Here is an 18,199-nt window from a genome sequence, read left to right as displayed (position 1 = left end):
GTTCTCTGGGCAGTCTGTTCCAATGTGCAGTCACTGCACAGTACAGAAGTTTTCTTTCCTATACTTGGAGCTTTTTCTTGTGAAGTGTGGTGTTGTCTTGCAGGGAGAAGGTGCTGATAGTACATTTCTGTTAGTTTCCATGAAGATGTATCTGGCCTAGTCTAGCCTGTAATGCCACAGGCTGAAAGACAGCAGTTCAAGCTGCTGACAAAGGAGAAAATAATTTGTTTTGGTTTAGGCTTATATGAAAACAAATATTGAAGTAACACACTTATTTTACACATAACAAAACAACTTGTTCTCTATGCTGCCATAGCTTCTGTGAGTCTGGATTTGGCACATATAGATACCTACCTTTCACAATGGCCAAGAAAGGGTATGAATTGTTTGGAGCAGGGAGTAGGCTCTTGCTATTGACTTGTCAGTCAATGCAGATGCAGTTGCAGACTGCGTAGAGCTGAGTGTTATTGCTCAATGTGGTTATTTTACACACCCAGCAGAGCTCTTAGACTGTCTTGCCAAAACTGACTGAAGATAAATGTGATTCATTATCTTCCTGAGTGCTCCTTCCCTGCCCCCAGTTAAACTTTTAAAAGTAAATATCTAAAAGAGTGAAAATAAGATGAAATGCTTCTGAAAAAGCATTTAATGATGGACTTGCAGTTGTGGAAGAAGCAATTTGTGGTTCATATTTGGATTTGTTCCTACTAGTTGATGTTATGTATAAGAGTAAGGAAGGAAATTTTGAATGACTTCAGCATTTTAGGCATTCAGTTCCTAGTATTTTCTTTAACAGAGTGGTCGTTGGGATCTCAGTTTTACTTACTTGGAAGTAGCTGCCTGAATGCAGCTAAGTGAGGTAAAAAACTTTGAAACTGACTGTTTAGGGTACCTGTTTATAAGGCCTGCTGTGCCTGTCCCAAAAGCCTTAGTGTTTTCCTAGAAACTAGGGCTTTTCTCTTCCTTTGCTTTCCTGTCTTGTAGGAGATGAGAGGAGCAGTATTCAGCAGTAGTAGGAGAGTGACTTAAAGTAGGTAGAGATAGGTGTTGAGAGGAATGTAGGCATGAATTTTAGTCCCTGTTCTCTTTGTTTCCTACTTTGGTGTTAAGAGTGTAGCAACAGTTTCTCAGTAATGCAGTGGGAAGGCTTCTACCTGTTAATAAAAGAGAATTTTCCCAAAGACAGTGTGTGGGGGGGATGCCTGGAAGGAATTTGCTTTTGGGATGTTGTCAGGTGGATCCTCTGTCCTGTGGAGTTAGTGTAGGCAAAAGGACAGTCTTGTGTATGGCATTACTTTTGAGTGTTAATTTGCATGTGCAGATTTCCCCCTTTTTTTAAATACTTTTCTGTATTTGTCTGCCTGCATTCGTTAATGAGCTGCTTCTCTGCTGGGAGTGTGGCTGAACATGAGATTCATATCTTATTCACATACGTGATTTTTATGATTAGTTAGAAGTGATAAACAGATAGAGGGGAAAAGGCTACATTAATTAAATCGGGGTGGTCCAGAGTGCCTTTTAAAGGCTCACCTTAAGAGTGCTCACATGGGGAAGATTGAAAGATTGCAATTGTTTGAAGCACTCTGTGATGCAATAAGCTTGACAGTGTTTGTGGGTAACCACCCACTTTGGGAGAGTTGCAAATCAGAAAGCTCAGGTCCCAAGTGCCTGCAGCATCTGAGAACAAGTGTTATCACCAAGTGCTGCATACCCTGGGGAGTGATATTCCACATACTGGTGTCTGCATTCACTGAATGGGGAGAGCAGAAAGACATCTGGATTTACTTTTTTTAGACTGTATGGGTGTTGTCCTGCAGTTAGGAAGCTCTGCTTCATTAACCAGTGGCTTGGTTGTTTTATTCCTTAATTTTTGTTGATACTGTTTGGTGATATCACTAGAATTTGGAAATGCTAACACATCTGCTGCAAAGTATTGGTGAGGTGAGAACTGTAGAAAATGAACATAGAGGGTTGCTCAAAATTATTGTAATGGGGATTGAGTTTTATACTCCTGACTGGCAGAATGTTCAAAATCAAGGAATAAAACTTCTCTGAACCTTTTCTCTTTCATTTTATTTTTACTTTTTCATTAAGCATTTGAGAAAGGAAAGCATTGGTGTCCTGACCTTACAGATCAGGCAGCTTGTTTAGGCCAGATTGTTGTAGAGGAGTTGAATCCAGAGGCTAAATGCCTGTCTCCTGTTCTACAGCCACTATGTTTTCCACCACCTAGGTGGTGACTTCCAAATTGGCACTCACATAATGTAGGCAATAAGTCTCATGAATAGGTACTGTACATTATTGAATGTCTTTTGTTTCTGAGTGTTCCCCAAGTCACTGCTAAAACTGATTCTCCTGTGTCCCCTGTCCTTGTTTGTCACTAGCCTATCAAGCTTGGAGACCATCTCAACAGCATACTGCTGGGCATGTGTGAGGATGTCATTTATGCCCGTGTGTCTGTACGGACTGTTCTGGATGCCTGCAGTGCCCACATAAGGAACAGCAACTGTGCCCCTTCTTTTTCATATGTGAAGCAGCTGGTCAGACTTGTTCTGGGAAGCCTGTCTGGGGTAAGTCTGTGTCAGCGTTTGAGGAAATAGTAAAGGTGAGCAGGAAAAGAGCAAAAGTGCTAATTCACAGTCACTCTGTAGTCATTCTTCCTCTTGTTTTGATATGTTGCAATTTTGACAAGGGTGAGTGTTGAAAGGAGAGAACTGCTTCTCTCCCCATGTAGCAGTCTGTTCTCTTGACAATTCCTCCTGGAACATGCATTCACGAGTTTCTGAGGAGGTCATTTTGTGAACTGTCTTCATTAAAAAAAAGGTAGGAAGAAACAGGAGAACAAGGTAATGAACTGTAGGGCAAGCCTTAGACTTGTTGCTACTTGAAATGCTTCAGAAATTATTGCTGTGAGTTTACTTTATCTTGAATTTATGCTTGACTTTTTGGGAGTTGCTTATTAACAGAAAGAAGGACTGCTTAGGCAGTGTGCCAATTCTCTTGCACTTCTGCTCAGCTCTTGAATATGAGAATTGTGGATGATTTTATTGTCTAATAATGACCAAACTGTTTTTAGAAGTGAAAGAAGTTATATGAACTCATCTCACAAAGTTACTATTCCTGATGGGCAACTTCTCTCTTCCCCTAAACCATTACAGCATAACTTCAGAATAGTTAAATAATTCTAAGTAAATAAATGAAGACCGTAAATTGTCACAGAATCGTAGAATGGTTTGGGTTAAAAGGGACCTTAAAGCTAGATCCAACCTCCCTGCCATGGTCAGGGATACCTTTTGCAAGAACAGGTTGCTCAGAGCTCCATCCAGCCTGGCCTTGAACAATTCCAGGGAAAGGGCATCCATAACGTCTCTGGGGAACCTGTGCCAGTGCCTCACCACCCTCACAGTAGAGAACTTCTTCCTAATAGCTAATCTAAATCCACTCTCAGTTTGAAGCCATTTTCCTTTGTCCTGTCACTACGTGTTCTTGTAAATAGTTTTCTTTCGATCTTTCTTGTACGCTCCCTTCAGGTACTGGAAGGTCACAGTTAGGTCACCCCTAAGCCTTTTCTTCTCCAGCCTGAACAACCCCAATTCTCTCAGCCTTTCCTCATAGGAGAGGTGCTCCACCCCTCTTATCAACTTGATGTCCCTCCTCTGGACTCACCCCAGCAGATCCATGTAAAAATTGGTGTCTAGAGAGGCAGCACTGAAATGGCATGAAAAATGTTTAATTTGCTGATGCTTCCTTTTCTTTATAAAAAAAAAAAAAAGTTATGATCTAATTGTTAGATAGTTTCTTCACATATCTGGTTGGGAAATGCTTGCAGAAAGCGAGAGTTCCCTGCATTTGTCTAATATTTGACAGCAGCTGATTATGCCAAGCCTCCAGAAACTGTGCTGAGCCTGAGCTCTATGAAGCATTGTCTAGTGTGTGAGGTATGTCTGTCAGTCCAGTGCTCCTTACTGTAGTGTCTGAAGTCTTGTGTAGTTGCCGAGTGGAATTAGTCTGTGGTTCAGTGGAATAAAGGGCTACAGGGCCTTCATCAGTGTTAAAATAAAGATCCAATTTTAAATCAGGCCACAAGCTATAGAAACAGCCACTCTGGAAAGTGAGTCATTATTCTCCAAGTTGTTGATGGTCATTTCAGCTTAGCACATTTTCTTCTTTCCCTCCTCTTGTTCTTGTCAGCAGGCTTTCAGGGAGTCTGGGGTTAGTGCGGCAGACTGATCCAGACCATCCTGCCAAAGACAGTGACAGTGCTCCCAAATGCTTGTACTGAAATCCAGTGGAGACCTGAATCCAGCAAGTGGGCTCACATTTCCTGTCCATGTTGTTAATGAAGGAGTGGGACTAGCAGTTATCCACTGCTGAAGCTTTGCTCATTTCCCCTGCCAGTAACCTTTTCAATTCTGAACGTGTCACTGCACTGGCTTTGCAAGAAGACAAGAAAAAAACCAAGAGTTGACAGAACAGTAACAGCATAGCTGTGCTGCCAGGTTTTTGTTCACCTTAGCCAACCATCCCTGCTGGTTTTAATGTTCAGTGCTCTGTATGTGTGCTAGAATTTTTTAAGTTAACAAGAAAAATGTATAAATTTTGGTTTTTTAGAGGCAGAGTACAACTTACTATTCCAAGGTTGGCATGCCTCTAATCTTGATGGGCCTTATCAAAGGCTCAAGTGGTAACTGGTCATTTGGTGGTATCTGAAGCATAGCTGAGGTCCCATTTGAATGTTTTCATTTGCCATGTTAATATGCCTTGTAAAGGGCAATATAGCCCAAGGCTGATTCAGTCTGTTTAATGTTAACTGAGTTGTATTTTAACTGTGAAGTCTGCTTGATTTCACCTTCCCTCCTCTCAGCTAAGCTGCTGTCCAGGTTATGCTCCCACTGTATCAAAAGATCTCACTAAAAATGTTTCATTGTAGCAAATAAACTCTTCTTTGAATGATTATACATGTGAAAGTTTTTCCTAGGGAAGTAGTGATTTTAAAAGGAAAAGGTTGAGTGAAGAGTTAGTGGGAGTAGTTAAGCCTGACACATGAAAGGAATGTGCCTGAGGGGCAACAGAAACTCCTCACAAATGCCTGCATGTGATTTGACATGTGCAGTAAGTCCTGTGAGGGTACAAGACAGTTCTTCCTGTTATACAGAAAACTCATCAGTAGAACTAGGCAAGTTCTAGTCACGTTGTAATCATGGAAGATGGTTTTTGAGTGTTGCTGTTCCCTCAGTTTGCTGTAGGGGTGGAACGTGTTTAAGTTACATGCTTGTGAACTTAATTTATTCTTAGTGTTAAAAAGGTAGACCAAATGTGTTGTAAAATAATGCACAGACTACTCAAACACGGATAATTCTAGGGGATATTCTCACTGATTAATCAGTTTTTTATTAAAAAGTTTGAACGCCTGTGCTGCACTTAACTGTTTGGCACTGACTAATATCATGCATTTACATAAAAACAATGCTTGTTTCATACTAAAATGAGCTCTTCCAACGTTTTGACTTTATGTTGCTGCCTTTTTTTGCAGGTGGATCAGCTGTCTTGTAATGGAGATAGAAAATTGCAGCCAGACAGGAGCCAGGCTATTCGGGAGAGGCTGAGGGGAAAAGGGCTTCCCACAGGTAAGTGCTTCATTGCAGCCCTGTGGAAGACCAAGTTTGGGTAGATTTTGCAAGCAAAGAAATCAAATAGAGGAGGACTTGCTTACATTCACAGAATTCTCTGATGGTTCAGTGTCTAGCTAAATGTTGATGATGGTGACAGGAGAATAATGGTTTCAAGAAAATATTTGTCTTCTTTTGGTTCAGTCCTTATGGTAGGAACAGGTTTTAAAGGTTCTTGGCCAAATACTTTGTTTCTGGAGAAAAGAGGTGCTGAAAGTCGGTCAGCCAGAGGAGCAGGAAGCAGCTTTTCCTTGTTCCCTCTTTCCTGTGGACTCTGCTCTCTCATCTTAACTCTAATTGCACAAAACATCTCTCCCTGCTTCCAGGGCAGCCCTGGACTCTTTTCCCTGCACACAAAGCTTTTTTTGCTGCCTTTTCTTTTTTTCTGAAGAGAAGTGATATATGTTCCATCACAGTTCTGCTATGCTTTGACAGTGTGAGGTAGATATGGAGGCCAGGCAGGGCTGTACTTTACTTAAGGGAAGTAAGGAAAGAGGAAACTGGGAGACCAGGGAGGAGACAGACAGTTGCTATTGCCACTGTGGAGGAAAAAGGATAAAGTGATATAGGTTGAATGCTGATGTTTGCCGTGATTTTTTGTTGTTTAAGGTCATAGATGTTGTTGTTTAAGGTCATTGGCAGCATCAGCTCTGTGCTAGGCTTTTCAGACGAGAGGATATATTCTTCCAAAAGGCTGGTCTCTGATTTTTCTGAAAGAATTGTGGAGCTGAGGTGGAGCCTTTTATAAGGCATCAGCTTGGACCAGTGTAAGTCATTGCAACAAAGATATGTTGCTTATGTGCTTGAGTTGCTCCTCAGTTCTTTAGTTTTGTGTCAAGCAACAGTGCAGGGAATTGCAGGAACTGAAATAACCCATGGAGCTGTCAGTGACAATACAAACTGCAAAAGTTAGGTACAAGTCTGGCAAAGGATTGGTGGTCTTCCTTTATTGATTCTTTTTTTTTTTTTTTTTTTTCTTTGAGATGAGGCTAGATTAGGCTACTGCTTGATATAAAACACTTACGGCAGTGGTTGTCAGCCCTTCCAGTACGGCACTGTGTGTTCAGGAACAGTTTCTGGTACAAGCTGTTTCTTCATTTTCTGGCACAAATTCACTGTTCTGACTGCTTTCTCAGGGGTTTTGTTTTCTTACTGTTTTTTTTTCTTCTTCTTCTTTTCCAGAATATTTCTGTAGCAATAGGGAGATCTTTTAGAAATACAGGATTTGGGACTGGATCAATCTAGTTGACTGGGTTTGTAAACCTTGTAATGTCTGCCTTTTCTGAATTTTTTAAGCACTTTCTCAAAATAAATTCTTTTCCTGGTTCCCAGCAATTTTAAAGTTTGAACCAGAACCTTATTATTCTGGTTGTTAATTTGTGTTTTCTTTAACCCTATGCTTCCCTGTCTCCAGTGTTGTCCAATAAACAGTTTCTTTATATACTTTTGTTCTTTTGCCAGTACTACCCTATTCCATATTTTTTCAAGAACTTTATTTAAGCAGAATGCCTTACTACCTCAAGCTTTTCATTTCTATACCCTCTTTCCATAATCTATTCTTCTTTTTATTCCATAATCATATTTAACTGTGTTTTGGTAACGATCAAAGTATTTGTAAAGTTTTGGAGACGTAGCAGGGTTGTCTTTAAAGTCTGTTCTCATTGCATTAGCAAATTCTGATTATTCTTTTCTATGTTGTTTCTAGTTTTCATGTTCTCTGATACAACTGACCAGTCTTTTGCTGTTTTGTTATTCATTTTCTTAGAAAATCTTTAACTTCTTTAAAATGTTTGTGGTTTAAGGAGTTTGTTTCTTTGTCCATTTGTTTTCCTACCCACAACTTCGTTTAAGCTTTTTAGCAGATTTTTCTTTCTCCTGAAGTAATGCTTGTCCCCAGTGTCTTCATTATATCTTAATAAAAAAACTTCGGTTTTAGGATCTACTAAATTTTGAAGATTGCTGTAGTAGCTCCAGCCAATATCTTCATGGCTTTCTGGGTCAGCACATGTAATGTCTGAAACTTTCTCTGAGGACTCTCTCTTTAACTCAAAGGAAGTAGACTAGATGATCCAATTGCTGTTTTTTTACTGTATTCTCTAACTTGAAAAAAATGTTGTGGCTAGAATGTTTTTTCCTCTTATTTCGGGAGACTGAGTCCACTTGGCTCAGCTGCTATCAACCAGTAAGTTCAACAGAGAGTTTTAAGCAGCCTTGGTCAAAATGACCTTCCAAAGGGTTTCTCTTTTTAGGTAACTTCATATTATCTGAAGAGTTCTAATTTAACAGAATCTTTTCTCAAATAATATTTGTGGAATGAGAAGTACTGATAACCCCCAGACTATAAAGTTGGCTGAATAGCCCTCGTCCCTTAACACCTGTTCCTGTGAAGCTCATTGAAAGTGCTTGCATGTGTAGAGTGTTACAGATAATGTGTGACACCCCAGGGAAGAAATGTTTGCGCATCACTGTTCCAGTGCAAACATTATATTGTCTGCATCATTGCAAGCCTGCTCTGAAAGGTACAAGTTACTAATGAGATGCTCTTGAATACTTGACTTTTTCTATTCTTTTCAAGATGAACTGTCAACGAGCAAAAATTGCTTTTCATTTACCCTGTGGGGTTGATGGTATTTTGGTATTACAATTCTGTCTTCCCCCTATCCCTAGAAGCAGAAAATATTTTTCGTATGTTCTTGTATTTGAGTCTTTATTTTCATAAAAAAAGATAAATTGACATCACTTATTCCTTTGTTTAATGTTTTGCCTGACCTGCTTCCACTCAACCATTTCCAGTTTCTCTGTATCACATCTGTATCTGTGGAACTCATTTTTCTCCTTTTCCTTAGAAGTTTTACAACCCTCTTAGCTTCCCAAACCTTTCCCAATTCTACTTCTGTTATCAGTCACTTTTCTTAGTATGCCTTAATAGCACCATCTTCTCTTTATTTCAATCTTAGATACATTGCTTTATCTCCCCTTTGCTGAGACCTCAGGGAATTGTAAACTACAAAACGGAACCCCTCAAATAACCAAACCAGCTCTAGCTGTTTTCAGTTCTGATTTTACACTGATGTTAAGTACACTGAGTCATGTGTTTGGAAGTAAGTGAGGGCCTAGTGAAACTGGGTGTCTGATATTGATGGGAGACAGCTTGTGTTTAATTCAGGGCAGTTCAGTGCTTGTTATTTCTTTTCCTGCAGTGGTGTGTTGGTTTGCTGGTGCAAATTCTGTCAGTAACAGCCCAGATCAGCTGCCCTGGGGGCACAGCTTTAAATTTCTGCCAAAGTGAGCTATAGAATGCAGGGCTGATTATACTGGTTGATAATCTCATACATTGAGGAGCCACAAGTAGAAGGCCAGATGAAGGTTTAAGAAAAATGTTACAGTAAAAAAAAAAAGCCAACAAAATCAAAACAGCTCAGGAGTGCACATAGTCCTTTTGCTGTGTGTAGCTGGAATAAATGACTCTTAGTCCTGTTGCAAGATGGCAAACATTTAGAAGGTCAGGAAGCTACTAGACAGGATTATGATTTTTGAGTGTGTCTTTCTAATGAGTGAGAAGTTCTTTGAGTCATCTTTTACCCTTTTCTTGGGTTTAACTGCCTCTGAGAACATGTTTTGGGTCAAGTTTAGCACTGGGATGGTTGGAGGGGGCGAAATGGTGCACATAAGGATGTGTATAACTTTACTAGCCACTTCCCCAGTGTATTATAAGTCAAGTAAATACAGTGATCCAAACTCTTTGCTGGAAAGGACAGAAGACTTGTCTGATACTCACTGAGATGAAGTTCTGTTGAGTTGTTGTGAGAATCTCAGAATTGATGATTAATAGAACAGCTGTCATACGGAGAAAAAAACAGCATAGGGGTATGGCATTTATTGTGAACTTCAGAGTATCGGAAATTTACTTGGAGCATGTAACTAAAGCTAGCTGTTAAATCGTGCTCAGGTCGTGAATAGAGAGATGGTTCAGTAAGAGAGATGTGCTTCTAATTGGAGAGTAGCCAACTAATACCATAGATATTTGCAGTCTTTGAAAAATGCTATGATTTTTCCTTTATTTGCATTTCATTTTTATTAGGATCAGTTTTCCATACCATTAATCCACAATTATGATTGCTGGGACTTTATTGTTGACTTAGGATAAACGTTTTGAAATTTTTCCACTTCACATGTTTAAATCAAATATTTTGCTCTCCTTATGTAGCCAGCTTTGATATTTTCAGCTATTCATTTCCATCTTTATGTCTGGAAGATGATTATTAAATTAATGAACAGCTTTGTGTAATATTCTCCCCAGATAAATTTATTTTTTGTCTCTTCCGTGACTCACTTTCTGTGGTTATCTTGGTGAATGAGTTTTACAGCAGGGCTGGCTGCAGAAGTAATTTATTGTAAATTAATATTACAGAATGTTTGCTTTTAGTCAAGTCATACTCAGAACACAGTGTTTAGGAACTGACTTAGCCAGCAGAAATAAAAGCAGTAAGACCTGTCATGAGTCATCTGAAACAATGAGTTACTTAATTTTTGTAGTTAAAACACTTTAGACCTTAAAAGAGTTTTTACATCAAGAATTATATGTGAAAGTTACTTGATTGGCTTCATAAAATTCTTTTGGTGTGACAAAAGATTAGGTAACTGTCAGACTCTTCCAAATATAAAGCAAGAATTAATTCACTATGTTACTCTTTGCCACAAACTATTCTTGAAAAGGATGTGTAGGCTATTTAGTGCTCAGTTGGAATCTCCCTAACTTGTACTTGCCTGGAAACCTGCTTCCCAGACATCTAATACCCGAAATCCTGTACCTTGTGTGTTTATTTGCAAAGTTCCAGTTTATGTTGATGATCCACGAACACCAAGGACAGACCTTTGCCAGAGATGTTTCTAAAGAGATGCAGCTAACAGGTGTCTTGGCTTTCCTACCATGAGGATCCCTGATTTTAACTTGACTTTTACGATGTGGTAGACTGTCACAAGTCCAACTTGTATATTATAATGTTACAGTTGTATTCTGACCTTTGTCTCTGCCAAAAATTTGTGTCACATGAATGAAGGCTTGAAATGAATTTAAAAGATCATTTAGATTCACCTTAACTGTACACAATAGGAAGTATTTGGAAATACTGATCAAAATTGTGGATGTTGATCAACTCTCTGTTCAATTACACTGCATGCACTATCAGGTGTAACAAAAATGGTAGGTGTTGGAAACTGAATGAAAAATGCTAAGGCTAAGTGAAGCTGCTTTTAATTTTAACAAGATATTCTAGCGTTTAATTACCACTCTCCATAAAAACAAAACAAAAAGGTCAACAAAAACCTCTCAAATAAATGAAAATGTACCCTTTTTTCTTTTGATCCGGGGAAGTTGACTGTGGATTATGTTTTAGTTATGATCTGGGTGAAAACACAACTTTTAGTCTATAAAGAAATGGTTTGTAGTGATGACCTCCGTGTGTGAACTGAAGTAGCTTAAACATTATCGTGATAAATCCAAACACACAGACTTAAATTATCAAAAACTGCAGCACAAACTTACTTCCATTGACTTGAAAATCTGTCATCTGTAAATATACTAAATATAGTCCTTTTTAAATTATTTTATTTTTTATTTCCCCTGGCTCCTCAGTTCTAGAAAAAAAGAACTGAGTAGGTGGAGAATAACTTCCAGAGTTCAGCAAAACCAAATGAAAGCCAGATGAAAGTTCGTTGTTGAAAGAAAAAAAAAAGTATTATTTTTCACTACAAAAACCATGCCTGTTTTCTTCCAATAAGTGTTTCTGTTTGCATCTAACAGTACTGGTGGTTGGCACTGGTAAGATCTTTTAAATTTAGATATAGTTTCTCCAGGTATAGGGAGCTTCCACCCTGGCACTATTGGAAATGCTGCCACAGTGGTGCTGAGGACAAACTCAGAACTCTGAAGACAAAACAAGAGCGGAGACAAAGATCAGTGAGGACACCAATCCAGAGGTGCCAAACACTGTCTCTGTGCAAAAAAGCAGCTGTATCACTGAGCTTCCCCTGGGATACACAGAAATCCAGGAAGAGAGTAGCTAGGTGGAACTTTTGCCTACTTGGTTGAGAAATGTACCAAAAAAAGAATTGGCCCATACAGCTGAGTGGGAAAGAGTGATGGCTGTCTGTCTTGCAGAGATGCTGAGGAAGGGAAAAGGTAAAATGTTGCGTTTATGAAATATGAAGTGCTGCTTGGCAAGGCTCACTACCACTGTTCTGAACAAGACGCCTGGTTTTTGGAGCTGCTTGGTGGTTTTTGATAGAAGAGCTGTCAGTCCAAAGCAGAATGCAAATTGCTATACAGGATTTATAACTTGGCCATTACATATAGTGCTTTCAACAGTCCCCGTGTCCAGTTCATTTCTTCCTTCACAGAGAATGCATTGTTTAGGAGTACTTCCGGCTGAAACTTGGATTTTTCTCAACAATTTAGAAAGTAAAAGAAAAGAGAGGGTGCCTTTCCTAGCAGTCAACCCACAGGCCACATCTGGCTGTGTTGTCTTCTGTTTGGCTTTTAGCCTGCCCCAAAGGGATTGCAAACCCAACTCCTCCATCAGCTACCCACTCATATTTTAGAAACTAACCGCATTGTCTTGGGAGAAAGAGGTTTCTTCTGTTGCTTTGTTTTCCACACAAAGATGGCGTGGGAGATGTTTTTTAAACTCCTGTATAATAATTTCCTCTCTTGAGACCTTCCAGTCTGGAAGTGATGGTGTGCATTCTCATGCACGTGTGGGTAGTCTCTCTCTGCTCCCCCCCCCAGCCCCTCTCTCTTCCTAACCACCCCCCACTCCCATATGTGTGCATGTACATACATCCACAAGTTGAATAACATAACAATTCATAACAGAGTTGAAAAAGGTGTTCAGTTTTGTGCAAACAAAAGGAAGGGGCAGGCAGAAAGATTTTAAAGAAAATTGAGCTGAGTTTAAGCAGTAAAAACAGATACAGTATGTGATGGTACTGTGTTTGCACTTACATAATATTGGATTAATTGCCTGTTTGATCAAGCTGTCTGCAAGTAATTGCAGACAGGCTGGATTTAGTTAGAACTAGACAACAACTCTTTCTCAGAGGAAAATCAATCAGATTACTGTCAGCGTGAGTGAAAGATGGTCTGTGGATGACACTGGTGTAAAAGAGAGTATAGTTGCATTCATAGCTGAAAACACCAAAGGAAGAAGGAAACAGATCTATGGTTATTTAGAAAATATAATATCTGCCAGTTGAAGGTGTGTGTGGAAGACTGGAGTTTCATTTTAGCACCACAAGGGAATTTAATCGTGAACTCCTGGTGATTAATTGCTATTTTTATTGTATGTATTCCCTCACTGTATATTATACGTTGGAATCATACAGTTGCTGTAATTGCATTTGAATTATTTACAGTAATTATAAATAATTGCACTAATGTAACATCAAGTGGAGGATAAACACCCAAGGGCGATACGAGAAATCAAGAACCCAGACACTCTTCAGATGAGCAAGGAGGAGAGTTCAGTGCAACAGAGAAGTAATTGGGGAAGGGGAAAGTATTCCTTTTGAAGCTGCTTAGGTGCTGCAGCATCTTAATTGCTAATGGCTTGTTCTATCACCTGCACTGACAAACAGGGAGGCACTTCTCTGTCCTATTACACACCTGGGTAACTGAAGCCTAGGGTAGCTCTGTGTGGTCTCAGGTGATATAATTAATGTCTTTAGTTGAGCCAAGATACTTGGGATAGGTCTCCAGAGTTTCCATTATAAATACAAACCTTTTTTTTTTTTTTTAAAAGGAAGGTGCTAACATGACTCTACCCGTGCATTATGAAGACGTACAAGTTCCCTTATGCAGGTTCTTTTTGGTCATTAGTTAGATATTTATTCATTCCTTATATATAGGTTTCTGCTGGTAGTTCTTTCCTTCCTTTTCCCACACATTTCACCATAAAAGCTAGGGGGAAAAAAGCTGAAGGATAAACCATGTATTGACTTAATGAATTTGGTCTTGAGTCTGCCATTCAACTGAAAATCCATGTTTTAAAGAAGGGCATATTTTTCCAGTCTGCTCTGTTTTGGAGGTGTACTGTTTTCTGAAAGCTGGATACGTGAGCCTTATGCTGAGAGAGACTTCCTGAAGCCATTTAAGACTCTTGATCCAAGTAATGGTGAGGTGGTGGAAGAAGTCCAGGATTAAAAAAGTGAAAATACCTTAACACTTGATCCTGTGACTTACAAAGTCTATAATAGTACTTCAAAAAAAAGGAAGAAGGGATGAGGACAGATTTAAGTTATTAAAAATAGAAATATTGGCTTGGACCGATTGCTGGTTGCCTAATCCAGTTTTACTACTGGTATCTGCAGTTGAGTTGCTTATGTATTGAGAAGTCTTGCCTTAGATCCTTGGCCTCTGCACTCTGGTGCCAAAAACAGCATGCAGTTTTGGCTGGGATAAAGTACAGGTCAGAAAGTTCTCTATTGCTGCTTTGTTTCAGTTTGCCCTCTCAAGATACCCAGGTTATACACACCTTGCCCCAAAATCTCTTCTTTACCCTTCTCTGAGGATGATTTTTAAGCAGCTCATGTTGGCACTTGTAGCGGGTTGAGTTCGAAACCGGGCGGAAACACCAATTAAATGTAGTGGTTTTGGTTCAAAATATTCATTACTTACTTATTTTCCTTCTGTGAGATAAGAATTAGGAGAAAAGCAAAGCAGGCACAAACCTTAAACAGTTGCAGTACAATGAAAGAATTTTATTACTAATAGAATTAAAAGTAAAGAGACAATAACAAAACGAAAACAAATCCCCCCCCCCCTCCAGCCAGTACTTCTCTCCTTTTACCTAGCTCACACAAGGGATAACAGAACATGGGATGTTAGTCAGCGTTCCAGTTCTTGAAAAGTCTCTCTCTTATGCTTAAGGGAAAAAAGGGTTTTTCCTTCAGTTGCACGTGGTTCCCAAACTGCCACCAACAGCAGATCCGCCCGGAAACAAACAATCTGCTGTGTAGAACATCTCTCCCATGAAAAATCTCACAGTTCCTTCACACTGCAAAACATGGGCCATCACATGGGGTTATTCATCTTTTTAAGGATAAGTTCTTTTGGCCTGCACACAAAGGCTCTTCTTTGCCACAAGTCTCTAACAGCCTCTTACTACTATAAAGCCTGACATCGGCATTCTTCACAATCTTCACAGGCACACGAAGATACTCCATCCCCCCATGTTCTTCAAATGGATTAAAGAGACAAACAGTTTGTGGTATTACAGTTTCTTACCACGGCATGCAAGAAGGTTTCTTTTAAGCTGCGCGCCAGAATCGCGGCACCGCCCTCTTTTCTCCCGTCGCCATGCTCAGCTCCGTCCCATGTGACTCACTTCTCTTTCTCTCTGAGTCTGACGCCGCCATGCTGAAGGGTGTTCTTGTTCAGCCTTTACGGTGGGGAAAGCCTCGCTCCCTTTGTGCTGCTGGCTGCGTGGTGTCTTCTTCAGTTCAGCACGAAGTGTGCTGGCTGCAGACAGGAGGCTCTGCCGGCTCCCGTTGACTCCGCCGGCTCCGCATGGAGAGGAGAGGGACCCGCCGGTCCCCAGAAGCCGCGCTGGATGGGTTTAGCTGTGAGCAGTCCATGGCTGGTTTTAGCTGCCTGTGGCTCTGAGGCAGTCCCCCCCCAGCCACCCAGGGTCCGTGCCACAGCGTGGGGAAAGGGGGAAAGGGGCAGTGGCCCCGGCCCGGCCGGGCCCGGCGGGGCCGGGAGGCCCCGAGCTGCCCCCACCTCCCAGCAGGCGAGCTCCGACCAAAAGGGGAAGTCCCGCCTTTCTGTGCGGTTTAAATATGTAAATTGTGAGAAGCGTAATTGGTCTTAAAGACTGTCCATCAACTCAGGGTCAACCCAATACAGCACTGTCAGTCAGTTTGGGCAGAGCTTGTTGAAATAATGTAATGTAGAGAGGGATAGGTTTTGCAGAGGTGGCAAGGCTGATGAAAAGCAGAAGTGGGAATGGGGAGAGTAATAAAGGAAAGATTGAAGACATCCGAGAGAATTTTGCAGTCTCAAGCCTGAATACCAAAGCCAGCTGTAGATTAATTTTGCTACTATGTAAAAATCTCATGTTGACTGCTTAAGTCAGTGTGAATCTGAGTTAGAGCTGTGGAGTGGAAGTGAAACACCTCCTGCACTGCTTCCTGATGGGACAGCTCATCTCCTAGGAGTCTCATCATGCAGTTGGCTGGTTGAGTGGCAAAGCTGTAGCCATGAGTACTTTGCTAGTCACTGCCCGTGAGGCAGTGTTCGTGGACTTCACCTTTTCTTGTGAGGGGAGCCCCAGTGAGTGGCTGATGTGGGGAATAGAGAGCATCTCTTGTGCGCTGAGGCAAAGGAGCTCGTGTCTTCAGTGCCTCTGTACAAACAGGAAATAGCCTCTGGTATATCCAAGTCCATGGGAACTACAGCTTTGGTGAGGAGCTCCTTTGCCCCAGCACTCTTTTTGACTGAGAGGTGGGTTCTTTCACTGCTGTTCCCACCAGCACACAGCAAGACAGGGTTGTGTCTCTGGGGTGCTGTGGTGAGGATACCCACAGGTACTAAAAGTACCTTGTGACTCTTTTCATTGCATGTGATCCTGCAAGAGGATCAGGCTTAAGTGTGCAGAGACCTAAATGATCTTTGGAACCAGGAATGTTCTTCTGAGTCATGACTGATGCTGTACTGAGTAATCCTGCATGTATAGCTGTGGTATTGTATTGGAGTTGCAGCTCTTTGCTTCTCTTGGGTATTTTTCTGCTTTGTTTGCCTTTGTTTTGTTCAGAAAGGTCCCTGCATGTAAATAGTTTCAGTGTTAAAGAAATGGGTGTTTGGGATTTTTTACATTTAAAAAAAAAAAGTAAAAACAGTGTGTAGAGGAGGCTGTTCTGGTTTTTTCTGGCCTAAAATTATCTTGGAGCTTTCATTACTGGGGAGGATTCTCAGAGCTCTTTTTGATTTGCGTTTCTGACCATCTTAAAAAGCAAACTGCAGTGTTTAGTTTTTTATCTCACAAATTACTGAGTTAAAATCCTTTTTAGGAATGTTTGTCCTTGGTTGCATGTACATGAATGTGAAGAAGTTTGCAAGAATGGATATCATCCCGCTGCTTTAGATGGATAGTGGGAACTTCACAATGAACACCTATTTTTAAAAGGCTTTTTTTGTGTGTGAATATTATACATAGTTCACCAGCCTTAGGATGATGTATAGTCTGAGAATAAGGTAATAATGTAATATTTACTTGACCACAGAGATAATTATGTTTAGTTTAGTATTAAAGCTATATTTGTAAAATATGAAACAAGGCATCTTTTAGAAGATTAGTTCATTCTCATTGGCAAAACTTGTTTATTTTTCTGGCTAGAGCATGTGGAAACTGTGTGATTTCTTACAAAACACTTTTTAGTGTCTTTAATCCAAATCCTAACATTTTACCATCACATGTTTGCATGGTGGTAGGAAGCAAGGAATTACTTGGTTGCATTTGGCTTTAGTCTTGCTGGTTTTAATTGCTAGCTAAATATCACAGAAATAAAACCTACGAACTAAAAGCACAGCCCCTCTTCAAGTAGAATATCAGAGTTGAAAGGTGTTTACACCTTTAAAAGCCATAAGCTTTTCAAGCATTAGTGACTACATTTCCAAACATCCCTAAAGCATTCTGTGAAATTCTGTTTGGAATGATAACACTCTAGATAAAGATCATCGGGAGCCTGCTGTGCAAGTGGGGCAGTTAATTTCAATCGATGCAGGCAGGACTATGTAGCATTCTTTAAGAGTAGTAGATACAGTACAATGATTACTTTGAACTCATGACTGCTTGCTTTTGCAATGCAATCTTCAAGGCTGCTGCTCATTAGAGAATGCACATGGGAATATCACCATAAAGAGGGAGCTAGCTCTGAGGAAGTCATCACAGGCCATTCTGACTCCACCTGGGTCAAAGCTTCTTGGTCACCATGATATGATATTCTTCAGAGACCACATATTTCATTGATATTATTCTACCTGTGGCAGTTTCTTCTATTCTGAAAGTAATTTCACGAGAAGGGAGAGTGAGACGAGATACTTCCTAAGTATTGGTGGATCCATGTATGGGTGAAACATGAAGGGTGCAGACTCGTAGAATCATTTTAACCCTGGAGGCTTTGTTGGTTTTGTTTCAGAGTATTCTTTATCTGGAGAGACTGCAGTCACTAAAATTAGTCACTAGAGAAAGATCCAGGATTTTTATAATTCCGAAGTACACAGTCATTCTTTTCTTACTGCTGACTCTATTGCAGGGCATCAGTAAATCTGTTGAACAAACCTGGACTTGTTATTAAAACCTGTAGGCGGTGTATTTGGGTGTGAGAGGAATGGCTGATTTCAGATTGATTATTAAGTAGTATTAAGTAGTAGATAGTCCGGGCTATTTTGAAAATGAAACTAATGAGAAAACAACTTTCAGCAATTATGTGATAGTTTGGGGGTTTTTAATATTAATACTGAATTACAGTAG

At 40.3% G+C, this 18,199-nt stretch overlaps 1 protein-coding gene across 1 annotated transcript in view; it reads left to right on the top strand.

The window, feature by feature from the left end:
- Window positions 1-18,199, top strand: part of PTPN13 (protein tyrosine phosphatase non-receptor type 13) — a gene marked incomplete at its 5' end in the record, with an annotated part of 87,992 nt that overhangs the window by 11,984 nt on the left and 57,809 nt on the right. Inside the window, 2 exons of the mRNA XM_082281290.1 lie at window positions 2,385-2,570; window positions 5,534-5,627. Coding sequence (XP_082137416.1) covers window positions 2,385-2,570; window positions 5,534-5,627 — 280 coding nt within the window. The remainder of the gene's footprint in view (window positions 1-2,384; window positions 2,571-5,533; window positions 5,628-18,199) is intronic.

Source organism: Coloeus monedula (assembly GCF_965178545.1).
Source record: "Coloeus monedula genome assembly, chromosome: 5".
NCBI lineage: Eukaryota > Metazoa > Chordata > Aves > Passeriformes > Corvidae > Coloeus > Coloeus monedula.
The sequence above is the reverse complement of the archived record's forward strand: the minus strand, read 5'-3'. Positions and strand labels throughout refer to the sequence as shown.